Source organism: Cyprinus carpio, chromosome A7 (assembly GCF_018340385.1).
Source record: "Cyprinus carpio isolate SPL01 chromosome A7, ASM1834038v1, whole genome shotgun sequence".
NCBI classification, from domain to species: Eukaryota; Metazoa; Chordata; class Actinopteri; order Cypriniformes; family Cyprinidae; genus Cyprinus; species Cyprinus carpio.
This window is the reverse complement of record NC_056578.1, coordinates 12634328-12662202: the sequence shown is the minus strand read 5'-3', so window position 1 is coordinate 12662202 and position 27875 is coordinate 12634328. Positions and strand designations below refer to the sequence as shown.

The 27875-nt window shown below is 41.3% G+C and overlaps 1 protein-coding gene across 5 annotated transcripts in view; it reads right to left on the bottom strand.

Annotated features, from left to right (window-relative positions):
* Positions 1-93: 93 nt before the first annotated feature.
* Positions 94-27875, bottom strand: part of LOC109100061 (lysine-specific demethylase 6B-like) — an 81951-nt gene continuing 54169 nt past the window's right edge. For 3 of the 5 annotated variants that reach the window (XM_042759720.1, XM_042759721.1, XM_042759719.1), the window contains 21 exons: positions 23154-23215; positions 14486-14578; positions 13869-13992; positions 13150-13245; positions 12861-13071; positions 12384-12635; positions 12101-12265; positions 11169-11675; positions 7822-10955; positions 7584-7710; positions 7325-7430; positions 6995-7200; positions 6707-6798; positions 4051-4119; positions 3753-3901; positions 3505-3619; positions 3187-3374; positions 2776-2917; positions 2553-2679; positions 2125-2295; positions 94-2023 (listed from right to left, as the gene is read on the bottom strand). In XM_042759720.1, coding sequence (XP_042615654.1) covers positions 2000-2023; positions 2125-2295; positions 2553-2679; positions 2776-2917; positions 3187-3374; positions 3505-3619; positions 3753-3901; positions 4051-4119; positions 6707-6798; positions 6995-7200; positions 7325-7430; positions 7584-7710; positions 7822-10955; positions 11169-11675; positions 12101-12265; positions 12384-12635; positions 12861-13071; positions 13150-13245; positions 13869-13987 — 6000 coding nt within the window. In that variant the 5' untranslated portion in view covers positions 13988-13992; positions 14486-14578; positions 23154-23215 and the 3' untranslated portion in view covers positions 94-1999. Of the gene's footprint in view, positions 2024-2124; positions 2296-2552; positions 2680-2775; positions 2918-3186; positions 3375-3504; positions 3620-3752; positions 3902-4050; positions 4120-6706; positions 6799-6994; positions 7201-7324; positions 7431-7583; positions 7711-7821; positions 10956-11168; positions 11676-12100; positions 12266-12383; positions 12636-12860; positions 13072-13149; positions 13246-13868; positions 13993-14485; positions 14579-23153; positions 23216-23440; positions 24160-27875 lie in introns of those variants that run through there. The other 2 variants (XM_042759722.1, XM_042759718.1) reach the window with 2 other exon arrangements.

Genomic DNA, 27875 nt, shown 5'->3' with positions numbered 1-27875 from the left:
TTTGTTTGTGTCATGTTAGAATGACAAAAAAATATGATGAAGGCTTTTGAAACTTTGCTTTGACTGAATGAATACAGAGACATGGCACAGATAAAAGTTTATCAAAAGCATTTAATATTATTCAGAGTAATCATATCAATGTCACACGAATTCACAAAGTGTTTAAGACATGTCTGGCTCAGTTTGCTTCGTGTGAATTCCAAAACAGTGCAGATTTTAAATAACCACAAAAATAAAATAAAAATGAGGAATAGAGGAAAGTGTGTATATTGCAACAGGAAAAAATTTCTTAAAAAAACAGAGTAGCTCTAGATGAATTCAGCACCATCTATATCATAATCAAAACCATTTTCCTGATAATACATGAATTTCATGCTAACGCCACTAAAGCTGTAAAAAATTACAATATATAAATCAAAAACAATAATGCGTTAAATCCCCTTTCACAATGTTTCTCATTCCAGTAAAATGCCACAATTTACAGCTCAATGTGATTTTTCGGTGTATGACAACCCACTGCAGCCAATTATTGTATACTGTGTCTAAAGTTTATGCCTGCTGTAGTCAGCACGGCAAACGTGTCCTCAAAAGACCAGCATTTACAACAGGACAGAAGCACCACTAGATGTGTGTAAGAGTATCAAAAACTGTTTTTAGCCCAAATTCATGAATAACCTGAATTCATGACAGAGTAGCTGCTACTCTAGGCTCAGTATTACTGACATCAGTCCAAGTAACCATCTTGGTCAAAAACCAAACAAAAGCTTCAGAGAGACCGTCTAATTTGACAACTCATATGAACATGGCCCCTGAATTTAATCTTTCTTTTTCTCCCCCCAAAATAAACATTTAAACTGGTAAGTGAGCAGGTGTTCAAATACATAACAGTGATCACATATGTCACCAGTTAACATATGTGGGTGGGGAAAATTTTTTTTTTTAAACATTTGTATAACAGAAATTCTGAATTCAAATCTACCCTCTGTGCCCTAATATCTACATGGACCAAGGAGTCAGTTATGAGAGATTTTTAATATGTATAGACAGGATAGATATTTAAAGGGGCAAGCACCAAAACGCCAAAAAAAAAAAGAATCCGCACCCTTACAGAGAATTTAAACTAACAAAAGAATGCCTTAATACATCTCTGATAGCCATGTTGAGGCAGGGGAGAACATTTAATATCCAATAAATAGAATAACATTTTAAATAAAAAAAAATTTACAATTTAAAAAAAAAAAAAAAAAAAATTAAAGATCTGTATAGATGTGAAAAACAAGTCACTGAACAAAACAGATGAAACAATTATAGTCACAAAATGCAGGGAAAATGACTGATTAAAAATGAAATCCTAAAATGCTTATATAAACACAACATTCCATATGAAAACTGAAAAACATCTTTTAAAACCCGTATGTTTTGAAGCATTCTGATCAACTGTATTTTTTAATTCTTAATGCTTTAGAAAAAGGTCCATAGCTCTATTATTAGTATTATTAATTTGTATCTCTTCACTAAATACAAGTCACAAGGCCAATGTGGTATATAACTAGGCTGTTCTAGGTTTAAAAACAATAAATTATTGAAGTAAAAAAAAAACGCACCCACAAAAAGTACAAAGAGCATTTACACACATTAAAAAAAGAGCAACATCAAATGAAAACCAAGAACAAAAACCCAAACAAGACAGGATCTCGGCAACTCTGCCGCTGCAAGCTGTGACAGCACCAAACGACGCTCCATCTGAAGTCCCGCAGAGCCATTCAGAGGTCGGTACACAAGACCGACAGAAGTAAACTGGAGTCTTATTGGCTGATTGGTTCTGTAAACAATGCTGAATAAACTGGTTCTCGATTGGCTGTTCAACAAACATTGACAGTAGTAATTTTTTCTTTCCTACGGTCAATGTTTTAAGTCTTAATTGGACTAAAATAAAAGATCTTGTCCTGCGAGCAGGAGTTTTGGTTATGGCTGTGTGAGGGAAAGGGGTGAGACGTCCTCATCGGGAGCTGGAACTGGTAGCCTGGGAAAGCACACATACAAATGATAGATGTTAGCTTTTTTTTTTTTTTTGAAGCTTTGTTCTTGTTTGTTCACACTGATAAAACGTGTGGATGCACTCACCAGGCTGAAAGAGTCGTACATGTTCATGAGCTCCTCCATGCGGTATTGCTCCAGCACTACTACATTGGAGAGGTTTGGGCTGCGTTGTCGTGCACAGTCCTCACAGTGCACCACATACATCTTCCGACTGCCATTTTCAGTGCTCACAAATAGCAGGTCAAACACCTCCACCTGCACAAGAACAAAAACACAAGCTCTTCAAGCCTGGGCCTTTTGTGACACCAAAAGAACACAAAACTGCAAAAACAATTATACACTGCACCTTTAAAATGGGTTCTGCCATTATTATTTTATAACTTGAGATGACACGGCTGTATGTTAATTATATTCTCTTTTTTTTTTTGGAATAGAATTCTGCAGGTCTTCGGTGGGTTTTTCTATATTGAACCTGCCAATACTTTACAAGTAATGAAGCACAATCAACTCACATCACACTCGTTACAGTAGTAGGCCGGCTCATCCTTCACTCTGCTCTGGTAGGAGATCTTCTTTCCTCCTGCCACCAGCTGGTCCCTCAGAATCTGAATGTGCTTTATAGACTGGAGGAGACAGTGTCTGAAAAGAAGGAAAGGCAAAAGTATTAAATGTCCAAGCTACTAAATTGTGATGTAACTTGGTAAGAAAAAGGCCCTAATGCTACTGCATACTCACTTGATCATCTTGTAAGTGTCTGGGTCAGTGACTTTGATGTTGCGTGCCATGTTCCAGGATACGTGAATCATGGGAACGATGGATTTGACTTTCTTCACTTCGTTCCACTCAAATCTCTCTAAAGCCAACTGGTACTGATAAGCTACAAATGCAGAAAACATTTTTGCGCCCAGGATTTTAGTTGTACACATTTAGTTGCAACCGTTTATGATAAAATGCCATTTAAAGCAACTAGATTTTATTTTCCACTGAAAGTATGCTATTCCTGACACACATCATACATATGTTATTGTAATGACAATGAACAAATCATAATTTTCAGCTACAGGCACTAAAGCACCCAAAAGCCAACACTTTTTGAATGATAAACAGAACAGATGTTCTTAAAATGTTATTGTGTAAGATACTCACAGGTGACAGGTCCCACATTCCAAGCAATGTTGTTGCACCAGCCCACGGCCTGAACCCAGTGTACAGTGCCTGCATTGATCCATACCAGATCTCCTGGCCTTTGGATGAACCGGTACACAGGGATGTTAGCGCGGTACAAGTCATCCAGAACCGGCCACCATGATCCTGTCAGGTAGTCGACGCCATGTCTGAGAGAAAATTCACAAACTTGTTAATAAAGTATTTATTTTAACAAAAATATATAAGAATTAAATATTGTTTGACTATAAGTGTCATTTGACAGTGTTCTTGGTAAACTGACTCTTAACTCTTCCTTACTTTTCACAGAAATCACTGATGGCCTCCCAGTAATTGTCATGGACAGCAAACCACTCACAGTCTCCAGGCCCAATATTGATGTTTACAGAACAGAAGTTATTGTTCTCCTGGTGTCCTGATGATATAAGCATTGAACATGAAATTTAACACCAGTACTACTACAATACAACTACCTGCCAAAGCAGATTATCCATCCTTGATTCTCTACAGCTCATAAATCAAGAAAGCTATTTGTGATTGCGTCAAACCTGGTGTGCGGCAGCCAGGGATTTTCATGTAGAGTTGTACTGTATTCATTCCCAAAATGGTGTGGCCAACATGACTCAGCATATTCCCACTGGAGGACACGCGCATAAATGCCGGCAATTTCTGCAGTTCCTGCAGCTGAGGCTTCCATCTAAAGAAAAAGACACAACACAATTTAGTTAACACAGATTTGTATACATGCTTGCACATTACATGGGGAGCCTCCTATTTCTGTATCCACAACCATCATCCAAATAAGATGATAAGAAAAGGTCACACATTTATGCACAGTAGTCTTACCTTTTGGGATCGGATAGGTCAATGTTGGTGCCAAATTTTATGATCTTCCCCACAGGTTTCTGCTCTGAACTATAAAGATAAATTAAACCATTTTAAGTAACACCATTATAGAGAGATCTTTATACATAGTCTGTGTACCATCTGGTCATTAGATTTTCTACTTGTTTTAAGAAACAGAAAAACAAAAATTTTCATATTTTTCGAATGGGTAAAAAAATTTGATTATGCTTCAATATTTGTCTTGTATGTGTGGGCGGCCCTGAATCGCCCCTTCTGTCCCCCATCTTCCATAGCTACAACACTGTATAGACCAGGGGTTCCCAAACTTTTAAGCCCGCGACCCCCAAGATAAATGCGCTGCTGCCCCGCGACCCCCCCCCCCTATCAACAACCCCTTTTTTTGGTGCCTCCAAACACCTTTAAATTTAGCAAACAGCGGGATACTTGTGTTGCTGGCCGTGATGTACGTACATAACTTAATTGTGATTGACGCTGACGTAATCTCGTAATGTCTGGGACAAAATTACAAATTGAATTAAAATATATATATATTATACAAACACAAATAAACAAATATATATATAACCCTTTTATTTGTATCAGACTTTTCTACAAACACCATTTAACAATTATTGAATTAACCCTTTCACACGTAAGTTTAAAATATTCTGGCTGACCCCCCAGCGAGTTTTTCAAGGCGGTCGTTATTTAGATGTGTCACTTTATGATTTCCATGGTGACGCGTCATTGCTTGTCACGTGACACACCGCAGAAACAACAGAGCTGAATGAATGATGATCTGCTTTTATGTCATTTTTCCTTTTTTATTCAAAATATTCACAAATTTGTTAGATATGGCATGAAATAGCTGATACTCCGATTTTCAAATATATGCAAGTGGAAGTGTTTTGTTGTTTAAACACACTTTATAACGATCGCGTTAGTTGAGCTGTATGCGCGATGGGCGCCGCCATCTTAGTTTGTGCCGCAGACGCAGTTCAGAGAATCGGATCTGTTGGATTTACAACATGTGAATTCATCCACTTCTCACGAAATACATAAAAGTAAGTGGCTGGTGAACTGGGAGAATAATAGAGTAAACTTTAAAGTTACTTACACAATGTGTAGGCCTATCTGATATGCATAAAATGTGTCTAATTATAATGGAAAGGATTATTATTGCCTTGTCCTTTGACATCAGTGTGTATTTTACAAACTCTAAATGTATTGTTTTTTTAAGTACTTATATGTCTGAAACCTAAAATAAACATTATGTGGTTGAAAACACTGAAAAGTTGTGATGACAGCTCTGAGCGCGCCTGTCTCTGACTCAGCGCCAGCCAACGCGCGAGAGCACATTTGAATTTCACGTCATGCACTGACCGGTGTGATCGTACACTCCAGGGACCAGCCTAGACTGATCACACCGGTGTGATCGTACGTGCGAAAGGGTTAAATTAATTGCAACAAAGATATATAGGGACTTTTTTTATAGAAATCATCTCGCGACCCCTGCGCCGGGGTCCGGGTCGCGACCCCCACTTTATTTACACACATAATAGACGGCAACAGCGAGCTCAGTTCATTTTCAACAGGAGAGACACGGCAGGCAAGCCAAACTTATTCACAGGAATCATGTGGCTTTGTCGTGTAAGCTACTAGCGGCACTTACAAAATAATAATTAAAAAAAAAATCGATATTTTCATGACTGTTGCAGAATTGATTTTTTACATAACAGCAGTTTGTTTCATGGGGAAAAAACCCAAACCACATAAAAATAACTATTATTATTTATAATTAATCTTTACGCAAGTTTTCACCGTAATATTTAGTCTAATGTAATGACTTAAGGCCCAATTATGAGCTATACTTTAAAATTATGATCTGAAGCGAGATCATATTAATGCCTTTACTGTCATTGTTCCAGACCATTTCAAGTCCTGCATCGATTCAGTTTTCCATGTAAGCCCAACTAGTAAATAAGAATAAGCTTATGAAACTATATAAGAATGAATGATTTTCTCGTCAGAAATGATCTCAGGTGTCAGCACCTCCGCTGACCTGAAGTGCCTACTTGTTCCACTCTATAACGAGATATATAGCTTCAATTATTACCTGTGAGGTTTTTCTTAAATAGGCCTAGAATAAGATGAGTAAGCTAAAATCAGCATGCATCATATTTTATTCCATGTCATTTTAGATAATACAGTAAAAGTCAAATGCCGGTTTACTGGTTATGAATAAAGTAATTTCAGTTTTGTCAATAACATGCAGCAGCTGTGAAAACTTAGAATTGTTTTTTTGTTTTGTTTTTTATCTGGTAAGCGTCGCTAGTAGCCTACATGACAAAGCTGCAGAGTTCTTATGAATAAGTTTGGCTCGCCTGCCATGTCTATCCTGTTGAAAATTAACTTGGTTCGCGGCTGCAGCCTATACAGTGTAGTACAGAAGATGGGGGACAAAAGGGGCATTTCAGGGCCACCCACAAATACGAAACAAATCAAATTTTTTACCAATTAACAAATATACGAAAAATCTACCTAAATTTTTCTTAAAAACGAAAATCAAAACCGTTTCTCATTTCTATTTATTTATTAAAAAAGTAAAAATAAATAAAAAAAAGGCAGATATTTGGACAAATTTTAAAAGACTTACCTGGAGCTGGGAGCTGAGGAGTTACTGGTTGTATTCTCAGAGTTGGTGGCCAATTTCTCATCCTCCTCCTCGTTGTCACTGCCCTTCTCTTCCTTTAAAGGCAGACAATGGTATAGGTGCAAGTTGAGTGCATGATGTATATGATTCAAATAGCATTCATTTTATAGCTTATATCAGACCGAACTGTACAAACAAGAATTACAAGCAAAATTACTAATTATTCTCTGGAAACTAACAAACACTGTGTCCTAATTTTTGTTGTGTAGGGGTGTTTGCTTGCGTTCAAACCTGTAAGCTCTCTTGGAAGCTGGAGGCCTGGTACTGGGCATACTTGGCAATTGTTGTATGCGACCTGCTGCTCTCACAGGGCCAGGTCTGGCCAGTGCCGCTGGAATCCCAGTTCTCATCAGCTGGCTGCTGGACCTGGGTCCTGACCTCTACTGCATGCTCCCCATTTGCCTCCACCAAAGATTTAGTGGAAAAAAGACCAAGATCTATGAAGAGGAAGGAATGAAAATTAATACAACTTAGTTTTCACAACAGCAAGCGTTAAAAGTTACAAAATGTACGACTTGAGTATCTGTCCATCCATCCATAATACATTATGCATAAACTTACTTAATCTGAGGGAGCCAGCTAGTCCCCGGATGACAGTAACAGGGTTTTTAGAATCTGTGCAGAACTGCAGCAGGACCGGAGAGAATGCATCTCTTTTACTTTCCAACTGCAGAGAAACAACAAAATGGAGTCAATAAGACAAACTTTTATACACCTGAAGATCAACTGTGGTATTACTTGAGCAGAGGTTATTGTGCAAGTAATACACAAAAAGACCACAGGGGGCAGAAGATGCTGACAATGCTACTGCAGCGCTTACATAGATGCTAGGTGTGGGGGGGTTGAGTTTCTCTTGAGGGATGGGCTGTTCTGTGGGCAAAACTGGTTTAACGGAGAAGGCAGGTAGGAGGTACGATTCCTTAAATTTCCCCTTCACGCGAGCTCCCCTGAAACAAGACATTATGTATTAGATAGGTCCAAGTATCATCAAAATAAATTGCAACTGCAGCCAAGAAATCATTTGTTTTAAATATTTCCTGCACACAAATATTGCTTACTTGCAGGCTCTGATGATTTCACTAGCTGTGTTTTTTATGGTGATTTCCTCCAAAGGAATCCTTCTCTCCTCTACCTCTGAAGCAATAAATGTCTCCCTGTCCCCACTCTCCACCTTTATGAGGCGTATCTTCAGTTCTTTGGGTGGCCCATCTGTCAGTGCTTTCAGTTTCTGAAAGTCGTCAGAACATAATGCTGAAGAAGCTGATGGGAGATCAGAGGAATGTCCAGAGCTGGTGCCCTTGTCTTTACTCCGTGCCCCTTCTTCTCTTTCACTCTGGGGTCGGCTACATTCCTCTTTCCTTCTCTTTTTGTCTCCTTCACGCTCTTGTTCCTTCTCCCTAAACTCCTTACTCTGAAGATGCAGGTTACCCAGCACCTGCCGGCTCTTTTTTTCCTTGTGTGACTTTCTCTCTCTGTGCCGTCGACTGGAGCTGGAAGATGAGGATGAGGAAAGAGACGCATCCTCGTGTCTTTCTCTGTGCTTTTTCTTTCTCTCTTTCCTGTCCTCATGTTTTTTGCTACTGCCACTGTGTTTGTGTTTCCTCTCTCGTTCTCGGTCTTTGTGTCGGTCCTTTTCTTTATCAGGTTTGCATGACTCCTGTGACTTTGCCTTTGAGTGGTCTTTATAAAGGAGTATATGTTTGTTCACCTCATAGCTATGACCAAGCTCCGCTAGTGAAGACTCTGAGATGGTGGTCAGCTTTGGTCGTTTTTCCAACAAGTCTTTCACAGTTCCAGAATCCTTTTGTCCTGTGGGCTCATCTGAAATCTCTTCCTCATCATCACTGCCCAAAAGATCTGACTGGCTTATGTTATCCCCTCTCTTCCTCTCTGATGCCCAATCTGTAGGTGAGAGGGGACGGGGCTGACCTGGGTTGCTAATAGCATTGGTTTGCGTTGGACTGCTGAAACCTGGGTGATTGGCGGTACCTGATGTGGGAGAAGTGCTTTGTTGTTGTCTGCAAATGTCAGGCTCCAGTGAAAGAGATGAAGAGTACTTCACTCCCATAAAAGCAGAGGGAGGAGGACGACCAAAGGGTCCACCTCGGTAGGTATACTTCTGGCTCTCAAGTACAGATGCAAGGTTTTTAAACATGCTGTTCACACCTGTCTGATGGAGGTGTGGCCGCTGTGGTGGTGAACAGGATGGAGTTTCATCTTCCCGATCTGCTTCTTCATCATCATCCTCACACTCACTTTTCTCTACCTCTGGAAGGCCATACAGCTTGGCCAGGTCACTATGGCGATAGTTGGTTCCTGTTGTGGCAAGACTGCTTTCTTGCGACTGTATGCAAAAGGAATTGACAGGCTTGGGAATGACCTTAAGAACCTCCTGTTCTTCCTCAAGTGAAGAAGTACGGCTACAAGGAGATGCCAGTGAACCTTGCCGACTTAACACAGGTGGGCTTGCATGGCCATCTGGCTGATAATCCTCAACTGGAGATTGCTTAAGGGTAGGCATGAGGTCTGGTGCGCATAAATAACTCTTCATAGGTGCCACGTTTGTATAAAATGGAGGTTCCGGTACAGCCTGTTCTCCACTCTGACCAGAATATAGCTCCTCCTCTTTCTTGATGGACTCATCCAACATCTTCATAATGTTAGCCAATCCATCAGGCAAGAGCTCAGAAGTTTCCTCTTCAAATTGGGCACCATCAGAGTCACCATTGCAACTTCTAGCACTGCTACCCAGACTACCAAGTCCTGTACTGGGCATATGTTTTTGAAGGCTGCTTGCAGTCGTGCTGATAGGTGTGCATGAAGAACGAATATCCTTGGGGAAAGCCTGGTAAAGTTTAGGTGGCTCGCGCAGAGGTGGATGGTTGGGAATAGTGTCTATAATCTCAGAATTATGAGAGGTTTTCAACATGGGGACATCTTTGGATGCATCAGGCTTCAATTGCATGGTGTGGCTGTTGTTTTCGGTGGGGCTGATGAGACCCGAATCTGAGGGGTATGTGGGATTCCCAGTGGAATTCTGAGATGGTGTGCCACTTTTCCATTTCTCTCTCTGCCTTTGCTTCTCACGGGCATATTCTGTCTGGGGGGTGAGAGGAGGTGGTTGTGACCGTTCCACAACGTTTGCTGGAGTTCCAGAAAGACGTGGGGGCACTCCTCCTCGACTCAACCAGGGATAAGGTGGTGAATTCTGGCTAGAAAGTGAGACGGAGGAGAGTGCATTGGCTGATGAAAAACGAGGAAGTGGAGGCTCAGCTGCACTACCTGACACCAAATGTTCCAGACTCTTGATAGCAGACTCACTGTGTGGCTTTGTCTCCACTTCTTGTCGTTCTAAATTCCGTTTCCTCTCTTCATTCTGGTCTCTCCTCCTCTCTTCTGCTTGCATGTGGCCTCGCAGCTCTGCATCAAGTTTATTTAAAGCATCAGCAATGGAATGAGAGATTGGGGCAGCTGGCTGTAAACAGGACCTTGGGTAGACTGGGGCTGGAACAGTAGTAGTTGCCTGAGAAATTGAGGAGGAAGCTTGGATGGGTGATGAGCTGAATGAATAACTAGAAATTGCCTGTAGGGCTGAGTTGACTTTTATGTGTTCTGGAGGCTGAGGGCAATGTAAAGGTGAACTCACTTGAGGGAGAGTGTTATAAGTCTTGCTGGTGATGACGCTCTCCCCTGATCTCGGAAGTCCTGAGTTTAGGTTGGAGGGAGAAGAGGACACTGGGGTGTAGTTAGGTCTACCCTGTCCTGTTTGGGGAAGAGTGGACTGAATCTGCGATTGTGCCCCTCTGTGTTGTTTTGGAAGGGTTCCAACACCAGGGTGGACAGCCTGATACCCTGGATGTGTTAGATTTTGACCAATCATAGATACATGGTTTGGGTTTGAGACTAGCACTGAAGAATCTGTCGCTCTCCAGCTGCTCAGGGTGCTGGGAATGGAGGAGGTGGTAGAGGGTGCTGAGCTCATGATCGGAATGCTTCCAACATTGGTGTATAATTTTAGAGAGCAAGGAGTTTCTAGGTTTGGGGTAATGACAGGTTTTCGTGCAGGGGCCTGAGGAGGGCTCACACACTGGGGGGTCCCTGGACCCCGTTTGGCCCCAGCAAGCCTATCCGGTGCCTGAGAAAGGCGTGTGGCAACCTGAGAATCCCCTCTTGCTGAAAAGTCATGTGATTCCTAAAGGGAAATCAATATTACAGTCAGCAAATGATAGGACACAATATAGTAACTACTGGTAACATTTATGGTTTACAGCACGTTGTGAAGCATAATATTTATTAGTATTAAACAGACAGTAATTTTTAAGCCTTAAGCAGGCAGATCAGTTTGTGTATCAAAGAGGTTTTGTTTAATGCAAGTTGAAACTATGTGTGTGTGTGTGTGTGTTACCTGATTCCTCCAGAGTTTATGGGGGTTGTGCTGAGGTACTGTGGCCTGGGCCTGGTTGCTGGCTGGTGGGCTGGAAAGGACCAGCCCTGGGTGAGGCTGGAATTGGGGGTGACTATAAGGCACAGAGGTGTGGTTTGCTGGTGAGGGTGCAGGGCGCTCCCCATCTGCCTGTGGTGGTGATGAGGATGTATGTGGTGGTGGAGCCTGGTTATCCAAAGAACTCACTCCAGAACCATGTCCTCTTTGTGGAGTAGTACCACGTGGTTCCCCTTGGGTCTGGGCTGAAGGTCTGTTGTTGTGGTAGGGGTATGGGGAATGATGGATGTGAGGGTTCTGTGAAGGTGGTCCCAGAGACTGTGGTGACTGGGGAGTCTTGTGGGACTGTGGTGGAGGACCCCTGTTTTCTTCGTAGCCTCTTGTGGTTGGAATGGTGGGTGAAGACACGGTTGATGGATTCAAGGGAGACGGTTTATAGGTGAAACTTTCAATTCCTGACTTAGCTGAATCCTGTAAATAGAGATTAGGAATTGGCCAAATAATCCAAGCACATATATTAACGTCAGTAGTAACAGCCACACAATACACGACTTTCTAATTTGTTGGATTTTTGTTCTTTACACACACTACACAATTCTTTATCAATGTGCGGTGTGAGTTACAGTCAAAACATATTTCACACTACATTACTTGGATTGCAGACAGGTCTAGATATTTAACCTGCTAAATAGATTTGCACATGATTTCTGGCCTTCGTCACAATCTCCACTGACAAGTGGAAAGTCAGCACTAAAATTGTGTAGTGTGTGGGTGGCGTAAGGTTAAAAGTGAAAGCTAATAAAGTGGCAGTGACAGATGATGCCATACATTAAACTGTCATACAGAATACAAGAAAATATACTTGAATATTAATATTCAGATCAGTGATAACCGACCTGGAAATCGATGGGTCTGCTTTTGTGTTCATTCGTGTTCCAGGGTGCTCCTCCTTTGTGCAATGGGTTCCAAAAGCCAGGTTTGGGTTGGGGGTAGATGGAGGACGGCTGCTGATTCAAATGTACAGGCAACCCAGATATGCGCTGCATGGTTGAAGAAATCATCTGCCATAAGAAAAAGTAAAAAAGGGCTTCTTAGAACACTTGTTAAAGGCGAGTTTTAGTTAAAAAAAAAAAATGCAGAGGTGAGGACATCAAAAGTCACGATATGCTCTTGACTAACCTGTTCAGACCCAGAGCTCTTCTTTCTCTTGCTCGCACTGGGGCAGTCCTCCATGGGCCGGTGCTGAGATGGAGCAGGTGTATGCTGAATGACAGAGTGCTCTCCCAGAGGGGGCCCAGGCCGTTTTAACTGTCCAGAATGAGAGTGATGTCCCCTGGGTTGCTGCTGAGTCTGAGGTTGAGTCCATATATCAGGTAATGGAGGCATGGGCCGTGAGCCATGGGCTGGGAGCTGAGGATGAGGAGCACCATACTTGTGGATAAAGTGAGAGAAAGAGAAGTTGGCGAAAGTACTCACAACTATAGAACGCAGTTAGGTGTGCTATATATTCAATTAAATGCAAAAATTTGTATAACTACTTCAGTGCAATATAAATCTAGTCTTTTATAACTACATAAATACAGGAATACTATTCACTTTCATATAACAAGAGCGCATATAAAAGGTACAGTAATGAAATATGAGGTCAGTAATCACCTTCAGTAGCTGACTGGCTCGAGCTGTGAGGTGTGCAGGAGGTCCTGCGTTGTAGCCATTGTGCAGTCGGTTGTTGTTATCACCAGGCAATGGCTCATATCCCTGGCCAGTTCTGGTTGGTTCCCAAGGCCTGGGAGGAGCAGGGGGCATCCTTTGCAATCCTGGCAATAAAGCCTGAGACAGGCCTTGCTTATCTCCTCGATGTAAGGGACTGTAAATACAAGGACACGTTAACAAACTTTTGCCAGAAGTTTTTGTAAAACAACAATAAAGCTTATTAAAAACTCACCCATTGTTTAAAAATTTACTAGAATGATTTAGCCCGGTCATGTGACTGGGTGGCATATGGGGGAGGAACTGGTGCTGATTGACACCTGTTAAGCACCTATCAAGAGAAAAGAAAACAAGGTTATGCTTTGATCATTCCTTTTTATAGTGCAGGAGCTGTTTACACAACAACGTTTTCAGCCAAAAACGGGAAACTTTTTGGAACTGAAAACGCATAATTTTGAAAACAGGTTTCCATGTAAACACCCACTATGGGAATCTTTGAGATTATGTATGTAGACATGCGTAGTATGTGTCGTTATTAAAGGCAAGCGTGAACAAACATACACAACAATGGCGGAGCACATGGTACTGTTGTTGCTGCTCAAGAGTTTGCTAACGCTTCTTCATCAAAGTGTGGATTTACTTCACAAATATTACAACCAACCAACAGCAAAGACGCATCATATACACACGGCAACAGGTACTGTTTACTAACAAGGCGACATTGCTAACTACTGGCCTGGCATATGTAATACAGCGTTTTTAGACGTTTTCGTGGATATGTGTTAACGCAAATCATTTTGAAAACGTGTACACAAGAAACTTTTTAAAAACGCAAGGGAAAAACTTTTCAGTTTTTGACTACATTGTTGTCATGTAAACGTAGCCCCAGTTAACACAACTTTATCAATGAAGTCACTAAAAGCATGATGCGGCCCTGATCATGAGGTATATTACCTGGAGGTAGGTGGCCAGGCGCGGCTGCCCACGGAAGCCCATGGTCCCCGGTTGAGTCCGTCCAGAGGAAAAGGGTCCCGTGCGCTGCACCCGGCAAACTGTTCTGCTGTGTGATGCATCCAGCCTAAACAATAAACACACTTTTAATATCTTAGCCAATACATCTGTCACTGCTGAGAAAAATACTTAACTTTCCAACATGTAGTGAAGTGGTTGTGACACTATTTATCTACTACACCATTAAGCTGCCTTCAATGTCTTGGCTTAAATCTGATAAATTCAGATGGCAGAGCAAACATCTAATCTCTTTATTTAGCTACACTTAAGTCTCTCAGTGTTACTTTAGTATCATTTATATATTTTAGTTGAAATTGTAGTCATTTTGTTGTGCTTTTATCAGTTGTTTTTTAATTTTTCTATTTAGCTTAATTTTTGATTTCAGTTAGTAATTTTTTACTTATTTTAGTTAGTTTCTAAGGCAAGTCAAGTTTTTTACATTTTCCTATAATAGTTATATTTTACTTGATTTCAGCTTAATCTCATATGCTAACAAGCACCAAATATTCTGATATAAACAGTGCTACACTACCAAGAGAACAGTACACATGGTTACTTACCACACTAGCTGTGAGAGTGAAGCCCTCCACTGCAAAACAGAGAGGGCCACTCACCAACACGACGGAGAAGCTATTTACTGCTACTCCTGCCAACTGGAGAGAGAAAGAAAAGAGGAGAGATGGGGGCATAAGGGGTTGAGGCACAAAAAACGGCCAAATCCATTAAACACACGGGGAAAACATCCTTTGTAGGCTGTATGAGTGTTCGGCCTGAAGGCAGCTAATAACAAAGGAACCCTCCAGAATGTCAGTGCCACTCGCTGCCTCTAGGGTGCAGTGCTCTTCTGTATTATAATGGGAGGAAAGGGTGCACAGATGGGCATGTGGGAGTTCACCTGTAGGGTGAGTACACTGAGGTCATTATAACCCTTCCTAGGGCCTCTTGGCAGAGGGCGAGAGTGATGAGATGGAGGGGACGAGCAGAGCAAAGCCCTGGAATCAAGCCAGCAGTGTCTGTGTGCATGTGTACATAAAGGAGTGTGTGTGCTTGTGTTGCTTGAGTTTGATTATTTGCATGTGTATGAGTGTGTGTCTATGCCAAGAGAGACACTGAGGTTAATCTCATTAGGCCAGGCGTGATGGAGAGAGGAAAGGATAGAATGAAATAGAGCAAGGGGTGGAGGGAGGAAAGGAACAGCAGAAGGCTTGAACAGGATGGATGGACGGCTTAGGGAAAAAAAGAAGGGTCTAAAATTAGTGTTCTTTAGGGAGACAGCAAAGTGAGAAGACCGGCTGTGCTCCCATGAAACACCCACACATGCAAACACACTGAGCTTCCCACGCATTTTAAACACACATGGCACACAGAGCGCACGCTGGATGCACAAATATTGGCAAGTGTGTGCACACACCCGATTGAAATCGCTTGGCACACGCGCGTACATACACATACAGCAAAGGACGCCCAGTGCACAATAATTATGGACTTGGCAAAAGCATTTCAAGTGTGACACACACAGGCTTTCTCTTTCTATAGCACAAAATAAACCCACACACACTTATACAATCAAATAGGCCACAGATGCAAAACTTGTCATCCATAAAATGCTGTATAACCTGATGGGTTATTCCTGAGTTACAAACTCAACATGCAGTCTAACACTTACTGATGAAATTTACAATCCATTAATACAGTCTTTAAGATGCAATTTCGGTGATGAGGCCTAAATTAGTCCAACGATACTAAAAAATGTTGCAGTATTCAGAGATTGTTTGGATATAGCATGTGTGAGCTATTCATTGCTCAGCAGATTTAGTCACACAGTATGTATGTGTGTGTATTTTGAGTAGTGCACAGGATCCCACCCACTCCTCTCTGGCTCATGGTGTCACACTATTAAAAGGCTTCTGCAAATTTCAAGAACTCTGGATTTAGCTGCTAGTGGGGACTGAAATAATTGTGACCCTGCAGTGCATTGCATTCTTAGAACAGTGTCTGCATATTTACACACACACACACAAACTACCCGTCAAATAAGCATCTAGCACTACTTCTCAAACATCTGAAGAATTAGGGTTTAGCACCAACAGTTGATCATCTCAGCTGACTCTGTGGTTGTAGACTGCTGTAGAGAGAGATAAAAAGGTAATCCCCATGCATTGAGTTTACTCTCATTTGCATTCCTGATCTTTTACATTGGCTTCATTCCATCCAATCAGAACAAGTGCTGTAAAAGTTGACAAATTGTGGTGTGGAGTTCAAAAGTCTAGACGAGAATTTGTTTTTAATAAAACTCTTATTTTCCCCATATTATTCTATTCTCTATTAGGAGCACAATAAAGAAGAAAACTATTTTCTATAATTATGGACAAATCGCACTCTAATAAATAAATAAATTCTTTATTCAATAATAACCATGAAGTGTCAGTTGTATCATGAAAAAAAAGAAACTAAAGGAAATCTGTCTCCAACACTGGGATCTCTTGGGTGGTGAGCAGGACAACAGTGAGAGGAAATCCATGATACTGTCTCTCACACACAATGGTGAGAGAGTTATTGTGGGGAGGTGTCTGAATCAACACAGGCCTAGCTCTCATAGAGACATATCGGTGTGGAAAGCCAACAATCACATGTGAAAACTGTGGCTCAGGAAAAACACCCCATGAGAAATAAAGGTGGAATTGATGGGTTTATAAAAAGTAGAAAGTGTTTTTAGTGGTTGGTATATGTGCATGTTTTTTGCATAAGAGAAAAAATTATGTTTGTATAAAAGAGGCATGTACACAGAGTAAACTAAGGGTCTTCAGCAGTGAGTCTGACATATTATTTTGTAATCTTAAACCAGTTTTAGTGAAACAAAAAAGCTTAAGCTTTATTTATTTGCAATGTTCAACTGGGGAGTCTTTTGCCTAAAAAATGTCTGAAGACTGCAGAGGCAGACAGCTGTGGGTGGTGGCTTTCAGTGTACATTCATAGTATTAAAAAAAAAGCGCAAACTGAAACTTCTCCATACTACATTTCAACATTTCACATAAAAAGACAAATCATACTGCTACAGCTTTGCTTTTACGAGAATATGTTTTGATTACTAGTAATATCGATTTCTAGTAATGTGGGAACAATACAGCACTCTGAAACTGATTCTTATTATTGTAAGAGAGATATATCGAAACACACAGACATTAGGTCTGATAACAGCTAGCTGTCTGCTGCGTAACTGGGGAACTCCCATGACTCAACCATGGAAAGGGCTTACCCCACAAGCCAGACTCTGCCCCCTTCTCTCACACACTCTTTACGGTCAGGTGATCTGGGACGCCCACCTCAGTGACAGCATAGGGAATTTCTGAAAGTGTGCCGTCATTGATATCTGTCACAGTGCGTTGTTTTAGATGCAAAACATATGAACTGTAAAATTACAGTGGGGTTTTTTAATGTTTCACCAAACCGGGGAATCCGAAACTCACCGACATCGATCAGACAGGAGAAAACAGGTGGCTTGCGGTGCAATTGATTATACGAGTGAACGTGGTTGTGTGGTTATTGGTTTATTGCAAGGCATTGCATCTCTATTCGCTTTCATGCTTTAGCCAACTGTTTGATAGAAATGTCATGTGTATTTACTCATACTTCAAAAACTCTTCAGAAGTCATTTCAATTTCATATCACCTTTAAATGATAAATGTTACAACGATGATATCATAATTTAAAAAAATTCCCCATTCACCCCCACATCGCCCCTCAGCTTGATAAAATTACCCATGACAATAAACATCAAACAACTATTCCAGTCACTGGCTTGGTCGTCACACTTACCAGATCAATGCCTAAAAACACCAAACCAAGCGAGGGCTACATATGTGGGCGTCTATAACCAACCCTGTCCAATCAAACAACAACAAAAAAACCCTTCAGGAAATCACCGTGAGAACTAACCAACCATACAGCTGGACCAAAAGATATGACGGCTGAAGTAATGTTTTGAAAAACTGATTCAGCTTACGATTCACTTTTAAATAGATGGGAACTGACATCAGGAACATGTCAATGTGAAAGCAATTCCATTTTAAGATAGTGCTACGGGTTGTGTGAATGATGTCATCTCCCAGCGTCCTCATTCTAAAAAACAGCTGAGTGAGCGAGTACGTGGAAAAGAACGACATGGAATGGAGTCAAGGAATTAGGCCAGGAGAGGGAAAATAGATTGGTGGTAAAGCTAGGTACATGAGAAGAGCAGGGGAATTGGGAGAGCTGGAATGTTCCTCTGTGAGCCACTGGAAGGGCCTGTGGGTGAGCACTCACATGTGGCCATTATATAACCCACCTCAGATAGATATCACACACAGAGGCACAAGGAAGCACAACGTCATAGTAGGCTTGCGTCTGTTCCCTTCCCTATGTGTGTGTGTCTGCCTCTGCCAATGATGCAAGGCTGAGTCGTCACAATGGCATCGCTGCCTTCCAAGCCCACACTCATAGCCTCCACACAAACATGCGTACATGCAACAGAGTGTGGCCTACATCCTGATCCTGAGATTGAGTTCAGATGAGGACACATGCAGTGCTCGCTTCTGTTGTATGCTCTGGCCGACTCCTCGCATACATGTAACTTTGTGACAACCTTTCCTCAACCTTGCACCACCCTTCCAAAAATAACATTACAATAAAAACATTCACGACTGGCCCCTATGCACAGACCACCATTGCTTTCCCTGCTCTCATTTTCATGTCATTGCCCTTGACCTAGTTCAACTCCATCTGGATGGAGTCAGATTACTAGGTCAGATTAAGGTCTTACTAGAGGGGAAGGACTCAGGTGACCCTAATCTAAATACTCACTGTCATTCCTGACATGACACAAAAAATCAGCAATTTTACCAATAATGTGAATCTTGAATTCAGGTCTCAGTTCTCAGTTGTTTCTCGTCGAGTTGACACAAAGAGAAACATGATGCTTTTCTTAGTAACTCCAGTGGTCATGTCCTGTTAAGAGTAAACAACCATGCTGTCACTGTGGTAAGCACTGCTGAGAAAACACACTTAGTCATTACCTTGAATGAGGTGTATTACTGACACTGATATTACTCATAAAAGGAGAAGTCAACATGAAACAGTTTACAAACCATTTTACTTCTATAACGTGTCACACTTCTAAATGAGACAGGATATTCATTGAAAAACAAAAAATATATATATATATATGTAGTGTGGGACTTAATTAATTAGATTGTGAAAAGTGACATCATCTAAAAAGAAAAAACACAATATTTCAGAGATGGAGTGAGTTGTTACTTTGATGAAAGATTATGTAGGCTTTAAAAAACATGCACAAATCATTCACAATAAGACCAGAAATGTGCATTAAGAAAGTCTATAGGGTCCATTTTGACCTCATGTTGACTTCAAAGACATAATGAAATGAAAGTGATGACTGATCTTTTCTTCAGGTTTGTGACGTACATCACGGATCATTGGAAAAAAATCAGTGTAGGGTGGGGACTTGGTTCTATCCATTGGGTCAGACCTAAGATATCTTGATAGCCAGGGAAAATTCTGCTGTTGTGTTTGTCTGTGAATGTGAATATACCAGCATGTGAGATTAAAGAAAGCAGAACAGATATGATAAGACAGGAAGTTGTCGTCAGAGCAACAGGAAGTGGGCCTCTCGGGTGGGGGGGGGGTGTCTTAAAAGGGACTTAGGGGAATGATGTAACATCCTGTGGAACATATTCTCTGTGTGTACATATTTATGAATGGCGCAAAAAATGAAAGCATGGACTGGTCAGGTGTCTAGTTTCGCATCATGTTAAGTCCTCTGAGGCTTGGCAGATGTTTCTTATGTCTTTCTGTCTGGGTTATATCTTCACTGCAGTCGGTCAACTTGTGTAGTAACTCTTCTGAGAACTACAGAACAACTTTTAAGGAACAGAAAGAGTAATTGACGTGCCAGCACATTACCTAACAGACAACTTAAATGGCAAAAAGCTGAAAGACGGGTGCTGTGTATGAATGGCAGTGACTCAGTGTGTGAGTGTCTGCTAGACATGAAAGTCTGGAATGTGTCTGCACGGCCATCTGTGAGAAAACTTTTAATCCACTCAGCCGCACAGACTGTACAAATGTGTCACTGTGAGATGTCAGGAAACACGAGTTTGCTCTATCATTCTCTTTTAACATTATGAATAGAAAGTACCAGAAATGACCTTTCTCTGTAGCCATCAAAACATCTCAGCCTTTCATTACTGTAACAGTCAAACCTTGAACATCTGTCTATCTGCCTTGTTTGCATTTCATTAGCTCCCAAAAGTCCCCACCTACATTCAAACTCATTTCCCAGAAGCAAGTGCATTAGACACCAACAAAACAGGCACACTTTTTAGTTATTAGTAACAAAAAGGATAAGTCACAAACAAGCTGGCTCTCCGGTTGCCATGGCAACTGGTTGCCGTGGCGTACGGCAGCACTCGTGTCTGATGCTGACAAAGTTGGAGAGGGATCCAGCTGAGCGGAATGAAGAGTCGCGTCTGGCATGTAAAATATCTCAGACATTCTAACTGAAATATGATAAAAGTTACTGACCATAAATAGATGGAAAAATGGACTTTAATGTGAGATAGAGACAAATCAAGATGTTTGCAATACAGGGAAACAATCCCTCCTCCCCACGTTATGACGCACGTCAATGATCTGTGTGTTGCATCCTGGTGGCTCACTCTATCCAAAAAACATCTGACTGAGTCACAGAAACATGACTGATCTTTTTTGTTTTCCACCACTCTCCCTCCCTTCATTCCCCTCAACCACTCCCACTAGAGTTTCACCGCCTCTCCCTTTCTAATACTCACTTTCCCTTTTCCCCTTACTCTGGTTTTCTGCCAAAATGTGAGATAACAGACCGGCAAAATGACAAAGGAAAAACTAAACCAGTCAAAGGGGAAAAAATGTGGTGTCAGACAGTATTAAACTCTTTTCTATCTTGTCTTTAATTGCATCACCCTAAACCAACTCGTCAAACTTCATAACAACACGCGTTCACAGACTCACATACTTTCTCTTCTGAAATTCCTCTAACTTGCCTATATCACTTCCTTTTACCACTAAAGTACAGTCCTAAAAACTCCCCCACAAACACAACTGTTAGAGCTCGATTGGAATGAACGAGGAGGACTTTACAGCCTACAACTTTTTTTTTTTTTTCATTCAGACAGTCTTGAAATACGAGTATAACCACACTCACGGAAGCCTGGCTCTGTCATCATCACTGTCAAATAGCTACCGTGACAAGCGTACACTGTCTAAGCACTCCAGCAAGCCCCCTGACCTACACGATACATCATCATTCCTTGGTTTCACCCGCTCACACATGAAATGTGCAACCAGCACCATTCTCTCTTTACTCCACCTGTTAGGATCAAATTCACACCACAAACACACCCTGAATGTTCTATAGTAACTTGAAATTAGCAATGAGAAGACTCGGTTCAAAGAACAATGATTTAGCGATTCTTTTAGGCCATGACATAATTATATTTCAAACCGATGGTTCATGTATCCTCAAAATATTCCCTCATTCAGTCTCATGCACAGTTCTACACACTTTCAATCCCTTAGTCACCGAATGAGTATATATTCACACCAAGTTTTGTTTATTTTAGTCTGACCTATAGCTTTAACGCAGCTTTATGTCATCACAATAAAGGGGCAGTGACATTGCAGTAAGGCGGCTTTTTCAAAACACCCGCTGGTCTGAGGAGGACTGAGTCTCGGCAGCAGCTGCACTCTCGAAATTTACAACCCACAAATTTGAAGTGAAACAAACACAGCCTCTCTGTTTTCACGTCACTTGTGCTAATTGATCAGAAGTCGATCTTCAAAGTGATCCTCCTGTCCTTCATATACTCTCATATTTACTTCCACGGGTGTTTATGACCGCCCGCAAAATGCAGAGTCTTCCAACTCGCTCCCCCAGACACGCTCTTACAACAAACACCTAACTGTTTCACTGCAATTTTACATGTTGTCAGCAATCTTTATTTGAGATCAACACAAATATTCCTCCTAGCGTGTTACAGAGTAATTTCCCCTTGTATATTCCCTTAACCGAGACACCGGAATATGTTCAAACGCACATGTTAATGCAGAGAGAGAAAAACACCCCACCCCCAGGCAGGGCTGGAGGCTTGCTGTAGTAGAAAACGATGCAAAAGATTTCCTTTCAGACAGACGCATTCAGTTCAGCACGAGGAGGCTGAGGCAATCCATCCAGCTCTAAGAGACTGCCCAGCTCGGCACATCCCCGCAGTGGAGCCCGGGCCTCCCAGGTCAAACAAATATAAATGAAGTGAGGCTCTTTTCTGGTTCGGTTTCAACTTATTTAAAAATAATTTATTGAAAAAAAAAAAAAAAAAAAAAAAAATTCTTCCATAGAGCTGAAAGTCAAAAACATTCTGATGCATGAAGACAGTAATAAAAGAACAGTAATAAAATAAACACTAGTAGTATATTGTGCTATTGCTTAAAAATATGCAAATAAGCGACTATGTTTTCAAATATTTTTAAGAGTTCACTATGGCTTAACAAGTATGCAGGCTATTTTGTTGTCATGTGACAAGAAAACCATATAATGGGACTGGTTTAGACACTTATGACTGTATTAAGGTCATCAAGATTTATATAAAACAAATATTTATTTATTTATTTTTTATACATATAAATAGTGTTTTATATTTTAGTACTTTTAAATGAAAAATGTCTTTGTTTGACACAGGTAGGCAGGACTCGGCAGTGCGGATGGGCCGGGTCAGTTTACACAGTGAACCCAACCCCCTTACACCGGACACACGTGGGACTGAGACTTTACGACCTACATCTAAACAATGCCTGCCTGAACACCCCGTTTACAGAACGCAGCGATAAATTACACCGCCAAACGCCCAACTTAAGAATTAAACAATGCTTTGATTAGTCAAAAGAATATTTATATGAAGACAGAAGGCCAGCCATTGTTTCAAAGGACACGAGTTGTGGGTAGTAAAGAGTTAATGCGCGTGGAGAACGAGCGCTGATCTTCCGGTCACCGTTACTACAACGCTTTCATTCACACAGACCGTTGCTACCCTGTAATAAGGAGCGAAATATCTTTCAGTCACGGCCAACACTCAACTATGAAGTAGCCACGAGTTTACCATGGGGTTAACAATGATAAAACAACTGAGAAAACCGACTTACCTTTAGTAGTAAAACCCGTTCAGCTTGCGTCTCCACTAGCGCTCCCAAAAGTTAGACGGGATCTGTTGGAGAATAAACGAGGACATCTTTTAGTTTTCCTTATAGATGATTCGAGACGTCCGATGTAGGACACTCTGAAGGTGAAATGATTAAGTTATGAGTGATCACATATAAAGAAGCTTGAATTACAAGCGCGGGAATAAAATGCAGAAGCGTCGCGTCAACGCTGCCTGAGAACAAAAACAAGGGCTAAAACACGAATGAGAGGCTAAAATCCCCGTCAGTACCGGTGAATGCCGCGGGCGCAGTTTATCCGTAACTTCTCCTTGGAGTATAACAGTTACCAGTCCGACACGGCTGAATAACAACAATAGTAATCCGCAAAATCGTGTATTTTCTTAAATCCGCCGGTTTAAAAGCCTGAAGTCTGTTGTATCTCTCTGCAGGGGCCGTGCTGCTGATATTCAGTGTTGTCGTTGGGTAAGTCTCCGCTCTCTATAGCGAGCACAGAGCTGTGTCTGTGAGTTAAGGCAGGGATCGAGTTGCGGTGAGCGGCGCTGGGTTTTTTGAAGGGACTCGCAGCTCTGGCTGTACAGACGCGCACGCTCTCTTTCTCCGCTCCTCGGTACCGCCCCTCAAGCTCCTTTACGTCAGCGCGCACGGCCCCGGAATTCCCTTACAGCGCAGAACGCCGCGTCTCCGCCTGCTGCCTCATTTAAAATACTCCTGACTCGTGACTGTCCTACTCTCACGGCCACCCGGGACAGCGCTTCCGCCTCCTAACTATTAATAAGTTAGAACACGATAATGCTGTACTGAAGACTCACTCTCCTCACTCATACAAATCACGTCAAAAACACTTCGTCATACCATATATAGCCTTAGGACATGCTGTTCAGTTCCTAAATGGGCCAGTAATCATCATCATCGATTATGTTTATTATTAGTGTTATTATTACTAGTAGTAGATTTTGTAATTTGTTGATTTCAATTTTGTCACCTATACCATTTATATTTATTTATATCTATTAAACAACAACAAAGATGATAATAATATTCATTTATTATTATTAATTTTGACATACAGTTGAAAACAAAAACAAACAATTGCTAACAAAAAATGCAATGTGATGTTCAGATTAACTGAAAAACAATAGGGAAGTGATTGCGGGGTTTAGTCAGGACATGAATGTTTTGAGGTTGAGAAAAAGCTAAAAAGAATAACTTCACAGAGGATGATCTGAGAGCGGTGGACAAGCCAGATGAGCACAGTAAATCAAAGAGAAGTATAAAAATAGGACAAACGTAACGGACCAAGAAGTGCAGAAATGATAAAAAAAAGACAGGAAACTGTGGATAAGACTTCCAATATTACACTAGAAGAGTATCTACTTTTTTCGGACTTCAACAGTCACGATTGAAGTGTTGTTTTTTTGTTTTGTTTTTTTTGTAATGGCATCTGCCATGTCAGGATGTTTCTTGACTGTGAGGACAGCATAGTATGTTCATTTAATGGTGAACAGACGCTGCATGCGTGCGTGTGATCAGCACTTTATTTTTAGCAAGGTTACATCAGTGGCAGCGAGACAAAACAGGCTGGCCAAACCGCGGGAATCATGCTTCTTGGATAGCAGCGGAAGGACATCACACACATACACAGGACGTAATCTGCTCTGAGCACAATGTCTACCAAAAACAGGCAAACAAATCGACAACAGCAGATGTGCGAATGGCTTCTTTGGGAAACAGAGAAAAATATCGCTTTTCTTTTTTCTATTATTAGCATTCTATCTATCACTTCTCCTTATTTAAGGGGAAGTCGTGGCCTAATGGTTAGAGAGTCGGACTCCCAATCGAAGGGTTGTGAGTTCGAGTCTCGGGCCGGCAGGAATTGTGGGTGGGGGGAGTGCATGTACAGTTCTCTCTCCACCTTCAATACCATGACTTAGGTGCCCTTGAGCAAGGCATCGAACCCCCAACTGCTCCCCGGGCGCCTCAGCATAAAAATGGGCTGCCCACTGCTCCGGGTGTGTGTTCACAGTGTGTGTGTGTGTTCACTGCTCTGTGTGTGTGCACTTCGGATGGGTTAAATGCAGAGCACGAATTCTGAGTATGGGTCACCATACTTGGCTGAATGTCACGTCACTTTCACTATCACTTTCACTTTCACTTTATCACATTCCAGCTACACCACTGTCTTTGCTGTTCAGAATTGTGTGTGTGTGTGTGTGTGTGTGGCGATGACCACATAATAGGATACACCAGACAGGAAGAAGAAATATGACCATGTGACCAGGGTGTGACGCCCTGTGATCTCTTCCACTCACACCCACACTCACCCATTGTGCTCATGTGCACTAACATACTGCCATTACAACAGATTTCAAGAGATATGTGCATGTTTTTTATTTTTTGAGTACTTTAATTCCAGAGGCAGGCTAGTAGTTCCAATTGCTTGGCTCTGGCCTTATAATCAGGGAGGGACAGAGTTCAGTCTCCCGTTCTCACAAGGCAGCTAAGTATAGCAGCGTTCCCACGAGCACAGCAGAATCCAGAACACACACACATACACAGAACTGAAATACACAGAACTGTCAGATGTGCAATGGCAGAAGTGAGTGGTATGTGTGCGTGAGAACTGACAGCAGCCGTTAGATCAAGACTCTGCTCCCACTTTGTGGGCTCCAATGAGTCAGCACTAGGGTGCACTAGTTGTCACAGCTGCCACACATGAATGGATGGTTCATTCAGAGGGTTAACTCCCACCTCTGCCCACTGTGCCTACCTCTACCCCACCTACACACACGTATGAATTACACTCCAAGAATTGATTTTGAAAGTGAACGTCCCATTCAAACAGTAAGGGGACTGTAACCACACTTTGAGGACACAGGAGGAAAAAACATATAAAAATTCATTGATCTTGTATATGTGTATTTTTGCCTCGCAAACTTATTAACTATAGTTTACTGTCATATTGCATAAATAGTTTATTGCAAATAAAACTTGACTTTTACTGAGTCATATGAATATTTTTTTAGACACATTTAGAAATTTAATTTAGAATTTATTTTTAAGATTTATACTTGGCTTTTTTTACACATATGCTCAACATCTAAACAAACAACATAGACAAAGACACAAAATGAATTGTGTGTGTGTGTGTGTGTGTGTGTGTGTGTGTTTATATAAATATATATAAATAATTTCTCAAAATAAAATGTATAATTACTGTGGTGGAAATGCTGGAAGGCCATAAAAATAAAACGAATTTCCCGACTAGGACAGCAGAAAAAATCCTTACTGTAATTTATTTTGGTACTCTTTCATTTTTGACTTTCTCCAAATCTCCACCTTTTCTCTGTTTCTTCCCAAAGCTGTAGCTTGAGGGTAACATTTAAAAACCCCACTCAAAACCATTCTCTCTGTAGTATGAAAATTACCACAATCTTTGGCCAGATGAAATAGGTTTATTTGTTTATTGATGACTATAAAACAGAAGTGGTTAGGCCGCTTGACTTATGACCTTAAAGTCAAAAGGTCACACCCCTGCAGGCAGGCAGCTGCTCTGGGTTTTAAAACAGGCCTGCAGCAACAACTGTAAAGTCAACACAAATTTAAAATCCAAAAGCTGTGTAACTGCCAAAAGTACTGCTATTATTTAGAAAACAACTATTTAGGATGAAAATAAAGCACAAAAGGCCATTGTTTACCTGGCTTTAGTATAACCTGACTGATCAATCTCTGAGATGGAGAGACAGACAGAGATGAAAAAAAAGTGATATCTTAGCTGGAATCAAACCCTGATAGCAAATTTCATAACATCTAACACTTCATTTTAAATGTCACTCTGAACCCTGACACACTCCATAAGCTCAAAGGTCACAGTGAGGGGGAGTTTACAGGATTTAGAAGAGAAAATGCCAGTGTCTATCTCCACTACCAAAAGACAGAGGACTAATCTACTCTCTAAAGGAGAAGAGAGGATTCAGGGGATTCGAAGAGGACACAGACCAAACAAACATGAGAAAACCTAAGTCCACGAGGGACAGTGTGACACTCAGACTCAAAGTGTTCTTGATACAGACGAGAGGAGTGGTGCTCAGAAAGCATGAAAGTGAGAGACAGTCTGAGAGCGAGAGAGATAATGAAAAACAGTCTCCATACCTGCTGGGAAGTCCAGCTCAAAATGGCAGCTGGTTTCTAGCTGGTCAACCAGCCTGAAATGAAATATGTTCTAAATGCATGTTATATATCTTATAGTTAACAATTCATCACTGCATGTTTCATTTTTACTTTTTTTACCTTTTTGGCAACGTTTAATCAAAATATCATTATGGGATCTTCCAGCTGGTTTGTTGCTGGTCCACACAAACATGCGCGGTCACAAGCTTTAGCTGGATTTAACAGCAGAGATTTCTCTCCCTTCCCTATTGTACGTGCACCAGCTGGGAACATGCGCGCACACAAACACACTCATCTCGCCCAACACATTATACACTTCTGTGACTCAACAAAACCTGCCTGTTTTGTACTCCTCCAACTGTCAATAAGATAGCAGAATTGTGTTAACCCAACATGCAGAGGTGTTGGCCATCAATGAATTTACTGTGATGTTTTAGCATACAAATATATTGCACACATTCTGTAATCAGTGTAAAGGTGAAATGGAGACAAGGCAATACAAAATCTTTATTCTCCAGTGCCACTCATCCAGAACCA